The 16,273-nt window shown below is 49.9% G+C and overlaps 2 protein-coding genes across 11 annotated transcripts in view; one reads left to right on the forward strand and one right to left on the reverse strand.

The window, feature by feature from the left end:
• CIZ1 (CDKN1A interacting zinc finger protein 1) overlaps positions 1 to 16,273 on the forward strand; it is a 156,629-nt gene that overhangs the window by 127,999 nt on the left and 12,357 nt on the right. For 9 of the 10 annotated variants that reach the window (XM_053282420.1, XM_053282419.1, XM_053282425.1 and 6 more), the window contains 5 exons: positions 851 to 964; positions 1,973 to 2,116; positions 4,988 to 5,057; positions 7,648 to 7,769; positions 9,064 to 9,749. In XM_053282420.1, the coding sequence (XP_053138395.1) occupies positions 851 to 964; positions 1,973 to 2,116; positions 4,988 to 5,057; positions 7,648 to 7,769; positions 9,064 to 9,600 (987 nt within the window). In that variant the 3' untranslated portion in view covers positions 9,601 to 9,749. Of the gene's footprint in view, positions 1 to 850; positions 965 to 1,972; positions 2,117 to 4,987; positions 5,058 to 7,647; positions 7,770 to 9,063; positions 9,750 to 16,273 lie in introns of those variants that run through there. The other variant, XM_053282430.1, reaches the window with a different exon arrangement.
• On the reverse strand, positions 10,306 to 16,041 carry BBLN (bublin coiled coil protein). The gene is made up of 2 exons (XM_053282438.1): positions 15,856 to 16,041; positions 10,306 to 14,444 (listed from the first exon to the last, which is right to left on the reverse strand). Exons 1-2 carry the CDS (start codon positions 15,929 to 15,931, stop codon positions 14,248 to 14,250), a joined length of 273 nt encoding a protein of 90 aa, XP_053138413.1. The 5' UTR covers positions 15,932 to 16,041; the 3' UTR covers positions 10,306 to 14,247.

The raw sequence follows: 16,273 nt of genomic DNA on the forward strand, positions 1-16,273 counted from the left end.
TGATGGGAACAGCAACTCTGGTCTGTGAGTCAGAAACTAAAAAATTTCTCCCTCCCTCATAACTCTAGAACCAGGGGTCATCCGATGAAACTGATTGCCAGGAAATTTAGGACCAATAAAAGGAAGTTCTTCTCTACACTGCACATAATTAATCTGCGGAATTCTCTGCCAAGAGATGTGGTGATGGACACCAGCTTGGGTGGCTTTAAGAGGGGCTTAGACCAATTCATGGAGGTCAGGTCTACCAATGGCTACTAGTCTCTGAGGGCCATAGGCTACCTCCAACCTTGGAGGTAGGATGCCTCTGAATCCCAGTTGCAGGGGAGCAACAGCAGGAGAGAGGGCATGCCTTCATCTCCTGCTTGTGGGCTTCCCAGAGGCATCTGGTGGGCCAGTGAGAAACAGGATGTTGGACTACATGGGCTTGTGCCTGGTCCAGCAGGGCGACTTTTATGACAGTTCTGTGGTTAGAGGGTCATTCTTCAGAGTCCATAGTTTCTTGCCCCCTTCTCACTACTAGCAGAAGCAGAAAGAATTCTGCACATTTTTTCCTTTGTTTTCATTATTCCCAGAGGTGACAGGATTCAGTTTTTCTTGGCACAGCATTTCTAACTTGCTAATTAACTGTTGTGCTTTTAAAAATCGTTCTCTTTATCGCTGTGCTACACTGACTGTGAGAAAGAGCCAGTGGCTGAAGCAGGGTCATACCAAACAGACCGGGGCGGCAGCGGGTGGGGGTGGGAGGAGAGGAACACTTGCTGTGGCTGACAGTCAAGTGATGATCTCTTGCCTCTTTCCCCCTCCCTCCCTCCCTCCCTCCCTCCCTCCCTCCCTCCCTCCCTCCCTCCAGCTGGCCAAACGCTCCCTCCGCCCCTTTTGCACTGTGTGTAGCCGCCACTTCAAGACCCCGCGCAAGTTTGTGGAGCACATGAAGTCCCTGGAGCACAAGCAGAAGGCCAAGGAGGTAATGGCAGCATTGGGCCAAGGAACCGAGGGTGGGGGGATGGGGAGTGGATGTGCTGGGCAGAACTCTGCCGATAGTGTGTGTGTGTGTGTGTGTGTGTGTGTGTGTGAGAGAGAGAGATTGAGATTGAGATTGAGATTGAGATTGAGATTGCGATTGCGATTGCGATTGAGAGATTGATTGGAGATGTCTCCTCCAAGCTCTGCACGATGCCTTTGGGGATAAGCCAGCTCGGTGAGACTGCAAGGAGTTGAAGATTTGTTTGGGAACCTGGCTGGCAGTTGGGTGTGGTCTATGGGAGGAGAGCTGGTCTTGTGGTCGCAAGCATGAATGGTCCCCTTTGCCATGCAGGGTCCACCCTGGTCTGTGATTAAATGGGAGACTACAGGTGTGAGCCCTGTAAGATATTCCCCTTAGGGGATGGGCTCACTCTGGGAAGAGCTTCTGCCTGCTTGCATGCAGAAGGTCCCAAGTTCCCTCCCTGGCAGCATCTTCAAGGTAGGGCTGAGAGAGACTCCTGCCTGCAACCTTGGAGAAGCTGCTGCCAGTCTGTGTAGACAATGCTGAGCTAGATGGACCAAGGGTCTGATTCAGTATATGGCAGCTTCCTATGACCTTGCCTATTTCTTTTAGTGATAATAAGGAAAGGGGGCTTGCCTGGCCATTGCCCACAGGCTAGGCCAAGTTGCTGGTGCATCTAGCCTCGGTTTCAGGGATGAAGTACATACATTTCCCCCCATTTCTTATGCAATGTTCAAGGGGTGAATAATTCTGTCCTCTCTGCGGAGAGACATCTGAGCTTGTGCATTTTGCTGTGAGGGACTGTACGGGTTGTCCCTTTGGATACTCGGCAGGAACTGTGGCAGGGGAAGGATGCAGGAGCCTCTTGCACTCTGGTTTGACTGTCACAGCCCAAAGCAGTTCTTGGTGATCAGTGTGTGTGGAATGAGCTCTCCAGACAGACTCCCCTTCCCTCTTTTGCTCTCTTCCCTTGCTGTGTCTGCCCAGGTGAGGTTGGGCGAGAAGGAGCAAGGTGGCCCAGAGGACTCTGAGGAGCTTATCACGGTTGACGCTGTTGGGTGTTTTGAAGATGATGAGGAGGAAGAGGAGGAAGAAGACGACGACGAAGTTGGAGAGGAGGAAGACTCTGAGGTGGGGCAGCTAAGTGGTGAAGAGCAGGTGGTCAAGCAGATGTGTGCTGTTGGGAGGAGAAGGCCAGGGTGGACTTAGGATGTTGGATGGGGTCACTGTTCTCTCTAAGGCATGTGCATGTGTGAGTGCTCACAAGTTTTTGGATGTCCACTCAGTTAATTTCGATCCCGCTAAGGTTGAATCCGGAAGGCCCCACTAGGGGTGTGCACGGAACTGGTCCGGCACTGGGGTGGGGGGTTCCAATAAAAACAGGGGGGGCTCTACGCACCCCTTCCAGTAAAAAAACGTATTTCTTGTACTAATTGGGCGGCAGGGTGCCGCCCGCTTCAATCTCCTTGCGCGGGCTCCTCGTATCCATCGGGGCGGCAGGATCGCTCCAGTCCCTGCCGCCCCCTTCAAGTTAAGTCCCCCTCGGCTGGCGGCCGCCCCCTGAAGTTCCCCAGAGGTCCCCCGCCACCCCCTTCTTTCCAAAACTACCCCCATTACCAGAGGACGGCAGGAGAACTCCCTGCCGTCCCCTTCCCCCTTGCCGGCTGGGCTGCAAATGGCTTCTAGGAAGCCTTTCGCGCACCGCGCGCGAAAGGCTTCCTAGAAGCCATTTGCAGCCCAGCCGGCAAGGGGGAAGGGGACGGCAGGGAGTTCTCCTGCCGTCCTCTGGTAATGGGGGTAGTTTTGGAAAGAAGGGGGTGGCGGGGGACCTCTGGGGAACTTCAGGGGGCGGCCGCCAGCCGAGGGGGACTTAACTTGAAGGGGGCGGCAGGGACTGGAGCGATCCTGCCGCCCCGATGGATACGAGGAGCCCGCGCAAGGAGATTGAAGCGGGCGGCACCCTGCCGCCCAATTAGTACAAGAAATACGTTTTTTTACTGGAAGGGGTGAGTAGAGCCCCCCCTGTTTTTATTGGAACCCCCCCACCCGAACCAAAACCACCCCGTGCCCGGACCGGTCTGGAGGCCTTTTGAATGGCCTCCGAACTGGTCCGTGCACATGACTAGGCCCCACTCTGAATGCAGGTGCGCACACACTGCCTTGATGCTGCCGCCCAGAACAAAACTCATTCCGCACAGAGATGGAAAAAAATTAGAGGGACCACTGGATGGGATGTGCCTGGTTGGATCAGAATAACTCAAGCACCTTGTTGAGCTATCACACGCCACCTTGGCTGTTTTGTTGAGAGAAGCAGATCAATGTGTCTTATCAATAAGCTAGAGGTCTACAGCCTACCATGTCTCCTGACCCCAAATCTGGGACTCCCAATTAATTGATGAGGCAGACAGTTCAGGGAATGAGACAGAGGGGTGACTCTGTGAAGAAAAATGCAGGGCGGGTGGGGGGGAGAGAAATAAAAAATTGATTAATATACACTCAGCATCTCTGGGAACACACACACACACACATTTTATTTTGGTGCCGCATCAACACCCCTGCCCCCCACCCCCCCGGTAAGCTCTGTGACCCAGACTCCAGGCAACCTTGCACAGATGCCCTGCCCACAACCAAAGGATAGGTCCCTGGCTATATCTTCTTTCTTGGCAGAATTCCTAGAAGACCTGCCAGCAATGTTCCCTCTAATAGGAATTCCCAGATGTTGTGGACATCAACAACCCGCCATCCCAAGCCAAAGGCCATTGCAGCTGGTGGTGTTGGGAGTTGCAGTCCACAACATCTTGAAATCCCTGTTATAGGGAACACTGCCAAGTAGATCCCTTCCCCAATGCCGCCAGAGCCAGTTATTAGGAAATTGGGCCAGGCCCCTCTAAGCAACAAGACCATCCCCAGGGAAAGAGTGGGGCCAATCCACTCTTACCTGGGAAACAGCTGCAAAAACCAGCAGCATCTGCTGAAGCAACATCTCATGGCTGTTGTCCTGGGCTCTCTTGTATGCCTGCTTGGAGCTATCCAAGGTCCTGGCCCCTCTTTTTCCTTGCAGCTTCCAAGATTTGTGTCCCTCCCAGATCCCTGCCTCAGTGGAGGCCCGCTGTCTGTCTGTGTCACAGTCGCTAGTGCTGTGTGTTTCTCTGCACATCTTTGTGTGCATGGTAGCAGAGGAAGGAAGAGCTGTATATGGTAGAACATGTCTCTGGTTTGGCAGTTGCTGAGGTAAATAACAGAGGAGCTACCCACTGATATCTGACCAAAATCCATCACAGCTTTTAGAAAGCATGTTAAATCTTGGCTTTTTACCCAGGCTTTTATATGATTGCCTCTGCTGCTGCTCTTTGTACTGTATTTTTAAAATTGTTTTTATGTTTGTGTTTCAAATTTTTTAATCAGATTTGTTTTATATTTTTAGCTTAATATTTTCATTGTGTTATTTTTATAATCTTGTTTTTAAATTCTGCTGTTAACTGCCTTGAGATTGTTTTAATGAAAGGCGGTATATAAATTTAACAATAAATTTAAAAAATCAGATCAAATCTGGACTAGGTGGAGCTTGGCTTTATCCCGTGAGGTCAGTCTTATGTTAGGACTCACTGAGCATCAGAGGGAGAATCACATTTCCCCATCAAGTCTACATTTGCAGTTTGAATGGAGGGGAAAATGTGATTTCCTCTCCCCGCAACCTGGGGGCACACAGCCATAACCACAGTCTTCCTCCATGTCCAACCCTAACGCTCTGCCCAATACACCACACTGTTCCCCCCCAAAGAGTTTCATTTTGAAATGAGAAAGCCGATTGGGTTGGTGGAGGCAGTGAATTGTCTAGGAGCATCTGAAGCTGCAGAACAGCTGAAGCTAAGCAAGCATGGACTTCTTCCACCCCTTGGATGAGAATCCACTGGGGACCCCATTGATTTTTGAGAAAGGATAAAGAATAGAAGTCAAGCCAAAACCTGGAAGTTAACTGTTTTTCTTGTCCTTCTTGTGCAGGTTGCGTTCAAGGAGGCTTCCTTGGAAGAAGTGGAAGGAAATGAGAAATACTGTCCAGATACCATCTACGGTAAGCAAATGAGCCTAATTGAGTCTTGAAGGTCCCCCACCACCCACTGCCGGTTTACTGCTTGCTCCCTCTCGCTGTGACAAGGGGTGCCCAGCAACCTTTACCAGCTGTTTCAAAGAGAATCAGAGAAGATGATTGTCTTACCAGCTTATCTTCAGTAAAAGGGTGGGCATCAGCTGTCTAATCCACCTTTGGTTCATTGAATGGAAAATTCATGGAGGATAACCCTGTGAATGGTTACTAGCTATGTTAAAAGTTCGGTTTCTTTGTTTTTAAAACATGGACTCTCCACATTCAGGTACAGTATGCTTCTGAATACGAGATATTATGTAGGTATTCTGCTCCCATCTGGATCTCCCCACCCGACTAAATCGGCTAGGAGGGCTCTGCTTTGTGTGCCAACTCCTGCTGAGTCCCGTTTGTTGAGCATGCACGACAGGACCTTCTCAGTGATAGCCCCCAGGCTATGAAACTTGCTTGTGATTGAGATCTGCATGGCTCCCTCTCTCCCAGCCTTTTGGAGGAATCTGAAGATCGCCCTTTTTATCTGGGCTTTTGGCCAATGAGCTGTCCTTTGCTCTTTTTAAACTTTTAGCTGTATGTATTCTGTTTTTATTTTATTTTTAGAATTGTTTTTCTCCTGTTGTTAGCCGTCTTGGGATGAAGGGCAGCATATAAAGAAATATTGGTACAAACTGCTTGGATGGGAGGAGAGCTGGTCTTGTGGTAGCAAGCATGAACTGACCCCTTTGCTAAGCAGGGTCCACCTTGGTTTGCATTTGAATGGGAGACTACATGTGTGAGCACTGTAAGATATTCCCCTCTGGGGATGGGGCCACTCTGGAAAGAGCATCTGCATGCAGAAAGTTCCAGCTTCCTTCCCTGGCATCTCTAAGCTAGGGCTGAGAGAGACTCCAGCCTGCAACCTTGGAGAAGCTGCTGCCAGTCTGTGTAGGCAGTACTGAGCTAGATGGACCAAGGGCCTGACTCAGTAGAAGGTCCTATAAGTGTCTAAAGGCTTTAGGCTAGACTGGGCTGGACTAGATGGACCATATTTGTTCCAATCCAGCCACCAGGCAAATGCTATATTCCGTTTTGAAAGCTGGAGCTGCGGAACTGCCCTTCCCCAGGTCTCAAATCCCGGATCACCTTCCGGAGGCCTTGCTTTGCTGACGTGGCTGCAAAGAAAGGGCTGATGGCTCTTTGATTTAGCAGGTGGACAAGGGGACAGCTCACGCTCGCTACCACAAGACCAGCTCTCGACTTGGTAGAGATCCAAACCATGGGGCACCAGCAGGCTATTTTTTGTTCTCCCTGTTGCAGAGGTTCTCACCCTTTGGCCATTGTGGCTGGGGATGCTGGGAATCGCGGTCCATTTGGGGACCCAAGATGGTGATCTCTTGCCCTGTTGTGTGTTGCTGTCCAGTAAGGGACAGGCTCTTTGGTGCAGGATTTGGCTTGTTCTGCTTTCAGCTAGGAAGGTCTCCAATTTCATGATGATTCATATGGACTGGATCTGTGATGCATCCCTTTTAAATGCTTGCCAATTGCTGCGTTCAGTGCCTCTGACTGCCTGAACAGCAATTCGGGTGAGTCTAGCAAGGGGAAAGCAGTAATGATCCTAAAGTGGTTTTTTGAGAGCTCCATAGAATGATGTGTGATTAGACAGACTGCTCAGATAAAGAGAAGCACTTTTGGGGAGTGGGGTGGATTTATTTTTTTAGCCCAGCTCAACAGGGGCTTTGCTCTAGCACTGGTTTCCATTCCTGGGGTTGAGCCTTGGAACTTGCCAAGTGGTGTGTCCCTCTAAGCATGTACAGAGTGTGCATTTCTCCTCCCTAACCACAGCTTGTCCCTACATATTGGGCATTAGCGGGCAGATCACCCAGGGCTCTGCAGGTTGGCTCATACCTTTCAGGGGTATTAAGGGCAGCTCCAGAGGAATGTTTCTTTTGCGATCTCCATTTCCATCTCTGTCCTTCTGCCGTCTCTTAACGGTTGCTAAACATAAATAAACCGAGCCCGGGTAGAGAAGAAAAAATTGTGGCTTCTGCGGGTACCATTGGAGACCTCTCCTTTCCCCGTTGCTTCTTCTCATGACATCCTTCCCGGCTCTATCCCAAGCGAAGGACTAAAGAATCCATATCATGTACATTCTTTTGTGTGTCTCTGTGTTTCTGTCCCCTTCTCACCTCTCTGTCTGTCTGTCTTTTTGGTTTGCCTTCCATTCCAACATACAACGTCTCCTCCATGCGGTTTTCCATAGTACGCCTTTCAAGCACATCTCTTTCTTTTTGGCCTTGTCCCTTCTTTTATTCCAGTTGCTCAATGGCTGCTTGGCTCTATGCAGCAAGGCTGTGGCAAACAGATCAATACAGCAAGCGCTCTTTAAAAAAAAAAAAATCAATCAATTAAAACTTACCTTCCCCCCCCAAAAAAATCCTCTCTTGCCCACATACTATTGTTTCCACTTTATTTATTTATTTATTTGGCTTTTATGTCGCCGCCGCCCCCCCTGCCCCGCCCTGGATTTTCTTTCCGTTCCATTCAATGTGATCTGTGACCTCCCTCCCCCTCCCTCGTTTCACAGGCCCGGATTTTCTGGTCCCCGTGGCAGGCTTCCTCTGCAGATTGTGTCACAAATTCTACCATAGCGACTCCGCGACCCGATTCGCGCACTGCAAGTCCCTGATGCATTTTGAGAACTTTCAGGTTAGACCCTCCCGCCTGGCTTTCCCCCCCCTTTGTCCCCCCCCACCACTCGTGTCTGCTACGCCCTTCAGTGGCTCCTCCCCCTTCAGTTGCCTTCTCAACGCCTGCTCCTGGTTTTGTCCAACAACTTCCATCTTGTGTGTGCTCCATGCTTATTTCCCAGTAGATCAGTTGCTATTGCAGTGGCTCATGTCCTTCAGTGATGTCTTCTCTGTCCAGTCTTGGGATTGTGCTCCAAAGCAAACCATGTTAGACACGTCTGTCGCGGCGTTATCTTCCTTCTGTTCTGCTTACGCACGTCCTATCTATTGGAGTCTAGTTCTTTACGGTTTATATTTGTCTCTCGCCCCTTCCTCAAAGGAGTTCAGGAAAAGGTACATGATTTCCCCTGCCACAACAACATACCCATGAGGTAGGTTAGGCTGCTCAGTGTCATGATGAGTTCATAGGAAGCTGCCTTATACTGAGTCAGACCATTGGTCCATCTAGCTCAGCGTTGTCTACATTGACTGGTAGCGGCTTTGCAAGGATTTAGGTGGGAGACTCTCCCAGCCCTACCTGGAGATGCTGCCAGGGATTGAAGCTGGGACCTCCTCCATGCAAGCATAGAGATGCTCTTCCTCTGAGCTACAGCCCCATCCCCCTAAGAGATATCTATTACAGCACCCACATGTAGCCCCCCATCCAAATGCAAACCAAGGCACATCTTGTTTAGCAAAGGGGACAATTCATGCTCACTACCACGAGGCAACGCTTGAGGAATGTGGATTGTACCATCAACCCTTAAGGAAAAGAATTATAGGTCAGAATAGCAGTGCTGTGTATACTGAGTGTTCCTAACATTTAAAGTGCTGCATTAAGAAAAACGGAATTCTCAAACCTGTCGATGCACATTGGAAGAGACGTGCATCACTATTCTGCAGTTATTTTATCTGGCCTAAATCCTTCTGGTTTTGCTAGTCATGCTACGCAGCGCAGTCTGATTCAGCAGCAAATAAATAATAATAATAATAAGTAATTAATAATAACATTTGTTCCTGGAGGCTTCAGGAGATACTGTATTGCCCACACACTTTCAAGAAGAAAGAGATGCATCTCAGGAAGCGGAATTCTAGATTTGGTACACCACAGAACTGCAGCATACCCAAACAAACCCTGGCTGTAGAGTAGATCCTGTCGGGCACATGATCCCAACTGTCTTTGTGCAAGTTGGTTCCAGAACCTTTCAAGACAGAACCCTATCTTGCTTCTCAGCCCCAATTGCCAGTAACCCTGCATTGTTTTCCGCTTGCAGAGGTACAAAGCCGCAAGGTTCCAGGCTGCCGCTGCACTTGCAGAGGCCTCGTGTCCACAGCAGGAGCTGCGTGAGCTGCAAAATCCTCCCGCTGCCAAGACGGAGGATAAAACCACAATAGCCGGCGCAGGAGAAGCAGCAGTGATGTTAATAGAGGCTTGTCGGTCTCCCAAAGCGGAGGATGTCTCTCTGGCCCAGGCTGGCAACCAAGCAGCTGTTGAAACTGATGATATATGCGGCGCCCTGGTTGTCGAGGATGGAGAGGGGAAAAACAGCTTCTCCACGCTTGAGGATGGCTCCTTGCATAAAGATGCTGCTGCGATGGAAGAGGAGTTCAGACTGTGCACACGGAAAGAGGAGGCCGCCAGTGAAACCAAGCAAGAAGGGATCACAGGCAGAGTCTCAGCGGATGAAGAAGAGCCTGGGGCAGAGGCCCTGGACAGTCAAGGCCTGGAAAAAGAGGCAGAGTTTCCCTCCCTGCCCAAAGGAGAAGCCTCTCCTGGCCACAGGCGGTCAACTAGGCGTCGGGTTAGATGAGCTACACCCTGTTTGTGAAAGTTCTAGGGAAAGGTCACTTCCACCCCCTTCTACTTGTTAGAGATAAAGGTATGCTAGGATTTTGCTGTTTTGATTCTTTTAAAAAAAATTAAAATGGGGGGGAAATCCCCTGGCTTTCATGTGTTATACACAGGATCTTGGCAAGCAGTTTCGGAAGCGGCCTTCTACCGAGTCAGACCCTTGGTCCATCTAGCTCAGTACTGTCTACCCAGACTGGCAGCGGCTTCTCCTAGGTTACAAGCAGGAGTCTCTCCCAGCCCTATCTTGGAGATGCTGCCAGGGAGGGAATCTGGGCCCTTCTGAATGCAAGAGCTCTTCCCAGAGCAGCCCCATCCCCTAAGGGGAAGATCTGACAGTGCTCTCACAGGCAGGCTCCTATTCATATGCAAACCAGGGCAGATCCTGCTCAGCAAGGGGGACAATTCACACTTGCTTCCACAAGACCTGTTTAAACTGTCCCTCTGAAACGGAAGGGAGCTCTGCGGCAATATTCACTGGCGTTTGCTCCATGGCTATTTCTAGCCCCATCCCACACTCCCGACGGTTACAATAACAAGCAGCAGCACCTGCGTCTTAAGATCGCGTTTGTTTGTTCGTTGAAACAGCTGAAGATGTGTTCAGTGCACACTCAGCAGAACAGGATTAGAACAGATTGCCATATGACAGAACTTCCCACCAGACTGGTTGAATGATCACTCTGGTTTTATTAAAGTTGCTTCTTTAGAAACTCTGAAAAAATTACGAATGCTTGGACAATAAATAGGTCTCCTGAGTGCTATCAAAAGACCATTGTGATTAAAGAAAAGTTACAACAGTCAGATGGTCCTTGTATGGACTCGAGGCAGGTTTTGTATACATGTCACATGGAAATCATCAGGAGCTTCAGGGACTCCTTTGTTGTCTGAGAATCACAGGTGAGTCGATGGAAGGTCCTCTTGGGTGTCAACACAAGCAATTATCCACGCAAGTGGACTTAAACAGTTGGAGTTAAGGAGAATTGCAGCAAAATTAATGTGGGAAGGGAGACAAACCGCCCCCCCCCCACACACACACCAAATTCACATGAAAGGAGATGAGAAGTCCATGACAAATCCGGGGTGGATCTAAATACAGTCCATAGTTGTACAGAACTATTAAAAGATCATTCCAGTAAAACCAAACACTGTTGATAATGTTCATAGATTCATTTGCCACCGTTTGAAGAGATTAAAGCAGTCCACACAGTTCACGCTTGTCCTACCCTAGTTCAGGAACTGAGCACACTCGCGTTTTGTGAAGATGTGTGAGGGAAGAAGCAAGTTAGGCATGGGAGGAAGTCGTCCTCTGGGAGATAGGATCTGGGTTAGCCAGCATTTCCTCCGACCATGGTAAAGTGCTGGGTACGAGAGCTGGGTCGGGCAGGGCCATCCAATCCAGCCCCTCTCTCCCAAATGATCACGTCTCCTCTCTGCAACCTTGCTTCCCCCCTGCCCCCACATACAGTCGCAAAACGGGAGTCCGCACAGCTCCCAAAATAGGAGAGGAAAATTGTCCTCTCCCAATTATAATCGTGCGGACGGCCTTATGGTATTAGGATAACTAAGGCTACAATCTGAAGCACTTTTACTAGGGAGTAAGTCCTATTGCAGAGGTGAGCCCAAGGTAGACCATGATCCAGCCCTGGATTCTAGTGGATCTCCTGCTGGGATTCCTCCAGGAATCCTGGACCTTGATTGAAGCCGCAAAGTACGCCTTGTGTTTTTAAAGCAAGGCTGCAGACTCTCAATCACTTAACAGATTAGCTAAGTCTTGGCGATTGAGAGGATCCCGAGTGTGCATCCTTGCTTTGTAAAACACATTGGGGGGTTATGGTGATTCTAGGGGGGGAAAGGGTCAGCCCTATTCTCCTCTCCTATTGAACTCAGTGGGTCTTGCTTTTTAGTAAACAGATAAGCTTCTCGCGTACATAGGTTTCGGGTGGAGAGTCCTGTGCTAGTCACAGTCGGGGTAGCAGTCAGCCCACCTTGTGGACCTAATTGTATCAAGGGCAGAGGGAAAGCACATTCTGCAAGGTCCTGCCCAGAGAGCGGCTAGCACACAATCACTTTCTTGTCCTCCCTCAATGCTTGCCCGCACACACCACCATTTTTTAAGAAGCATTCACGAGACCCGAAGCTCCTACTCTGCTTTGGAGCAAGAGAACAAGCCTTTTGATTCAGATACGCAGGGGTCAAGAAATGTTGGCTCGGTTCACCAGCTGGTTCCTTGAGCCATGTTGGTACATTACTTGCCAGGATTTTTTTTTCACCTGACAGGCATCATTCTTCACTCGTCACAGGCTAGTAAACTAGTGGATTTCCTGAGCCCTGCAGATGAGTCTTGGAAGCTAGAATGAGTGGCTGTATTTTTATTCCGCAACGGGAACATTATCCAGCAGTATTTACAGGCAATTAGGATCAAATTGTATCATACCCTATCCAACCCCTCCCAACCCAATTATTGCTTCCTTCTCTTCTATGCTCTTGTTTGCTCCTACGCCAGATCACACAACTCTTAAGCACCTTCAGATCTACCTCAACTGCTCTGTTTTCCAAAGGAGCTTGGTTCAGACGAAGCGTATCATTACTGATCTCCATTGTGCCAAAGGCAGTGAGGCTGGACTGATTTTATTTTACTGACCTTGTGATATTTCTATTAATACCCCGTGGCCTGCACTCTTGATCTCGCCATCATTTTGTCGTGCAGTACCAACCTGCAGTTACATAAGAGGTTGGACACGTTCACACTCTGAATGAGTGAGAGTGTGTGCAGGAGAGATTCAGGTAGCTAGGGAGAATCTTTTCAGAGAGGGAAGCAAGGAACAGCCGTTGCTTGATGGCCAACTTATTTTTAGGGGAAAGAATACAGCATACACATGTTTGCACCCTTACAGGCTTGCACCCAATCCTATGCATGTTTACACAGTAGTAAATCTTGTATTCAAGGAGGCTAACTCCCAGCTAAGTTTACAGGACAGCAGCCTTGGTGCGTAGCAGGGATTGAGTAACAGCTGCATATTTGGGAATGAGAAGGGTAAGTTCTTTTAAAACCGGTAGGTAACCTTGGCTCTCCAGCTGTTGTTGAACTAGGACTCCCATCAATTGTGGCTGGGAATAAGAACAGCCCTGCTGGATCAGGCCCAAGAAGGCCCATCTAGTCCAGCATCCTGTTCCACACAGTGGCCCACCAGATGCCTCTGGGAAGCCCACCGGCAAGAGGTGAAGGCATGCCCTCTCTCCTGCTGCTGCTCCCCTGCTACTGGTATCAAGAGGCATCTTGCCTCTGAGGCTGGAGCGGTGGCCCATAGCCACCAGACTAGTAGCCATTGATGGACCTGTCCTCCACGAATTGGTCTATAAGAAGTCAGTTCAACAGCAGCTGGAAAGACAAGGTCACTCCTCCTGTTTTAAAAGATAAATGGCATGAGTGTAAGATCCTACATTTCATTCAAAACATCTCCTACTCAGCCAAGCACAGGAGTCGCAAGGTGTCCTTAGATTATAGACTGGTCTTAAATGCCACATCTTTTTCTACATCCCAAGACTGTAGTGGGCCAATTCCAATTTGGGTGCCAAATTTTCTGTAGGGCTGCCCTGATCACCAAATGGGTTTGGCAGCTACCAAGATTCTCACAATGTAGGGCCCAATTTCTAAAAGCTGCTCACAAGAGGATGGGACTAGTATGGCCAGAATTAAAGGAGCAATGCAAAGGACGGGCATGAAGCCACCCTCCGAACCATCACCAACCACTGATTTCCAACCCGCCAACAACACACACACACTTAAGGGATGGAGTGGAGTTCAAAGAAACAACAACCTGAAAAACCAAGAACCCTTATCTTCTTAATCCATTTGATCATGTAACCACAGCTTGGTAGACAGAGAAATAGGAACCAGCAAGTCTGGAAACAAGTTTTTCCATAGGAACACAGGAAGTTGCCTTATACTAAGTTTGACCATTGGTCCATCTAGTTCAGTAGTGTCTACACTGATTGGCAGCAGCTTCTCCAAGGTTTCAGGCAGGAGTCTCTCCCAGCCCTACTTGGAGATGCTGCCAGGGAGGGAACTTGGGACCTTCTGCATGCAAAACAAGATGCCCCTTCTCCAAGGAAGCTACCTTATACTGAGTCAGACCCTTGGTCCATCTAGTTCAGTATTGTCCTCACTGACTGGCAGCAACTTCTCCAAGGTTGCAGGCAGGAGTCTCTCCCAGCCCTACTGGGAGATGCTGCCAGGGATTGAATCTGGGACCTCCTGCGTGCAAGGCAGAGGCTCCTCCACTGAGGGCCAGCAACTCTCTTGTGACAAAGTCACAACCTATTGTTAAACATAACACTTGCATTGGAATCTATTTATCCCGTCCCCACCCCCTGCCATGCCTTGCTCCCCACAAGCTCGAGAAGAAGCCCTTCTTCCCAAGTTCATCTTACACAGAGCTGTTATGGCCCCCAAAGGAAAGTAAGGAAAGGATGTTTTACATACACACATACACCCCCCGAAAGATCTTTTCTATTTCAAAGGTTAACATTAAACCAATGGACAAGGGTGGCCCCATTGGAAGCCGCAGCTGTCTGTGCCTGCTTCTATCCAGCAGAAAGCAGGCAGCCATTAAGTGTCGGGCTCCGATCCCTGCTCATCTGCCTCCAGGTCTTCTCCTTCGCTCAGCTGCTGCTGGAACTCCAGGCGCGTCTGCCGATTGGACTCGAGCAGTTCCTTCAGCCGGGCATGCAGGTGGTCGTTCTTCTCCTCGAGGTGATCCAAGCAGGAGTTGATCTGGTCTAGCATAGAATTGATGGCTGCATATTCTGGTTGAACAGAAGAGCAAAAATATGTCTGCAAACGTTTGCACATTTTACCTTCCGTCCCAGCCTCAAGAGACCGGGGAAAACCCCATAACTGGAATACTGGGCCAAACTTTGAATAGCTAAGAACCTAAGGACAGCCCTGCTGGATCAAGCCCAAGGCCTATCTTGTCTAGCATCCTGTTTCACATAGTGGCCCACCAGATGCCTCTGGGAAGCCCACAGGCAAGAGTTTGCCTTTTATCTCAGCCTTAAGAGATGGGGGTGGAGCATGGTGGGGGTGTCTAATTGGAAGAACCACTGTGGCCTAGGATTCTAGGTCAGCCAGGAGATTACTAACTGCTGCATTTGGTGTTGTATGACTCAACTTTGAAAGAGGAAGAAGGAGATTGGGGGAAAGAAAAGAATACAAAGGCACCATGTTTCCCCCCTCCTTTCTTATTCTTCCCAAGAGTTCAGGTTGGTACATATAGTCCCATTCCTCTTCATCCTGACCACCCTTTGAAGCAGGTTAGACTAAAGATAAACTGGCTAAAGCCAGAACACCCAGAAGCTTCTTGTCTGAGTGGGAATTTGAATCCAGGTCTGTTCTGGTCCTAATCCAGCACTGTAACCTCTGTGTCACACTGGCTCTCCTTATCAAGTTTCATCTTCCATTCTTGCAAGGATTATCAGGATTCAACAAAGCTAGGGTACCCTAAATTCCCTCAATGTATGGGATTAAACAAGAAACCCAGTTACAATCAACAGATGTAATAGTGAAAGTAAATAGACAGCCTGATTCTCGTAGGTTTCCCCCACTGAGATAGTTAACCTGCATCTGAATTGTATCAGAGGCAGGGAGAGAAGTGGGAGATACAGGTGATTTAACAGAGGAACTCCCTGTTCGCTGAAAGCCCCCACGTCCGGGAGAAAGGGTTGGAGCTCAGCCTTCTCTTCAACACGTTGCAGTTCTAGGCACAGTGACAGGAACCTTTTTTTGGCAGGAAAAAGGGGCACCCAATCGGGTGTACTGAATGCCCTCCCCTCCCACCCACCCACTGCAGCCTGAAGAGGTACAGCAACAGCCCCAACCCAGATCAAGCGTTATAGCCCCCAGCCAGAGTCAACCACTTCTGGGAGAGCCAAGCCTGCGTTTCAAGTGGCTTTACTCCCGAGTACGGGCGCACGGGCGCTCAGCCTTCGAAAACCCAAGCCACCGCCCAGAAGTCTTGGTGAGCGAAAAGGCCGATAACGCCCTCCTCTCCATCCTCGCCTCTTCTCAAAGGCGACCATTCACCGGGTGGGGAGGCATTCCCACGTACAGCCTCCAGCCATCACGTGTACAGTGCGCAGGAAGAGTGGAGTAACCAAGCATGCCCCCCTGAGAGAGAGGAGGAGGAGGAAATGGCGCTCGAAGAAGCCTCCCGGCTACCTGCTTCCCCGAAGCCGTCATCGTCCTCCTCGCCTCTCCCCACCGGCAGATGCGGCTCCCCATTCGGCCCCGACATCCTGCAGCTGAGCCGGGCGCGGTGACCGCTTTGCACAGAGGCTAAGCCACGCCCCGCTGCGTCCCGGATGGAACGCGGCAAGGTTGCAAAGGGCGAGCCACGCCCCCTCGCGACGCCCAGCCCGAGATCGCCGCTTTCCATTCAGTGAGGGAGGCCGAACGGCGCAGCGGTGTAGGCCAGGGGGGTGGGTCTTTCCTTTCCTTTCCTTTCCTTTGTCTGCAATAGGCGGTCCGATGCAGGCGCTGTCCATGACATTTTGCTGCCTGGGGCAGGTAGCTCCCCCTTATATGCGTGACACTCCAAGAACAGAAGAGTTCTCTGCCCCGAGGGCTTTACAGTCTA

Source organism: Hemicordylus capensis, chromosome 17, assembly GCF_027244095.1.
Source record: "Hemicordylus capensis ecotype Gifberg chromosome 17, rHemCap1.1.pri, whole genome shotgun sequence".
Classification (NCBI taxonomy): domain Eukaryota; kingdom Metazoa; phylum Chordata; class Lepidosauria; order Squamata; family Cordylidae; genus Hemicordylus; species Hemicordylus capensis.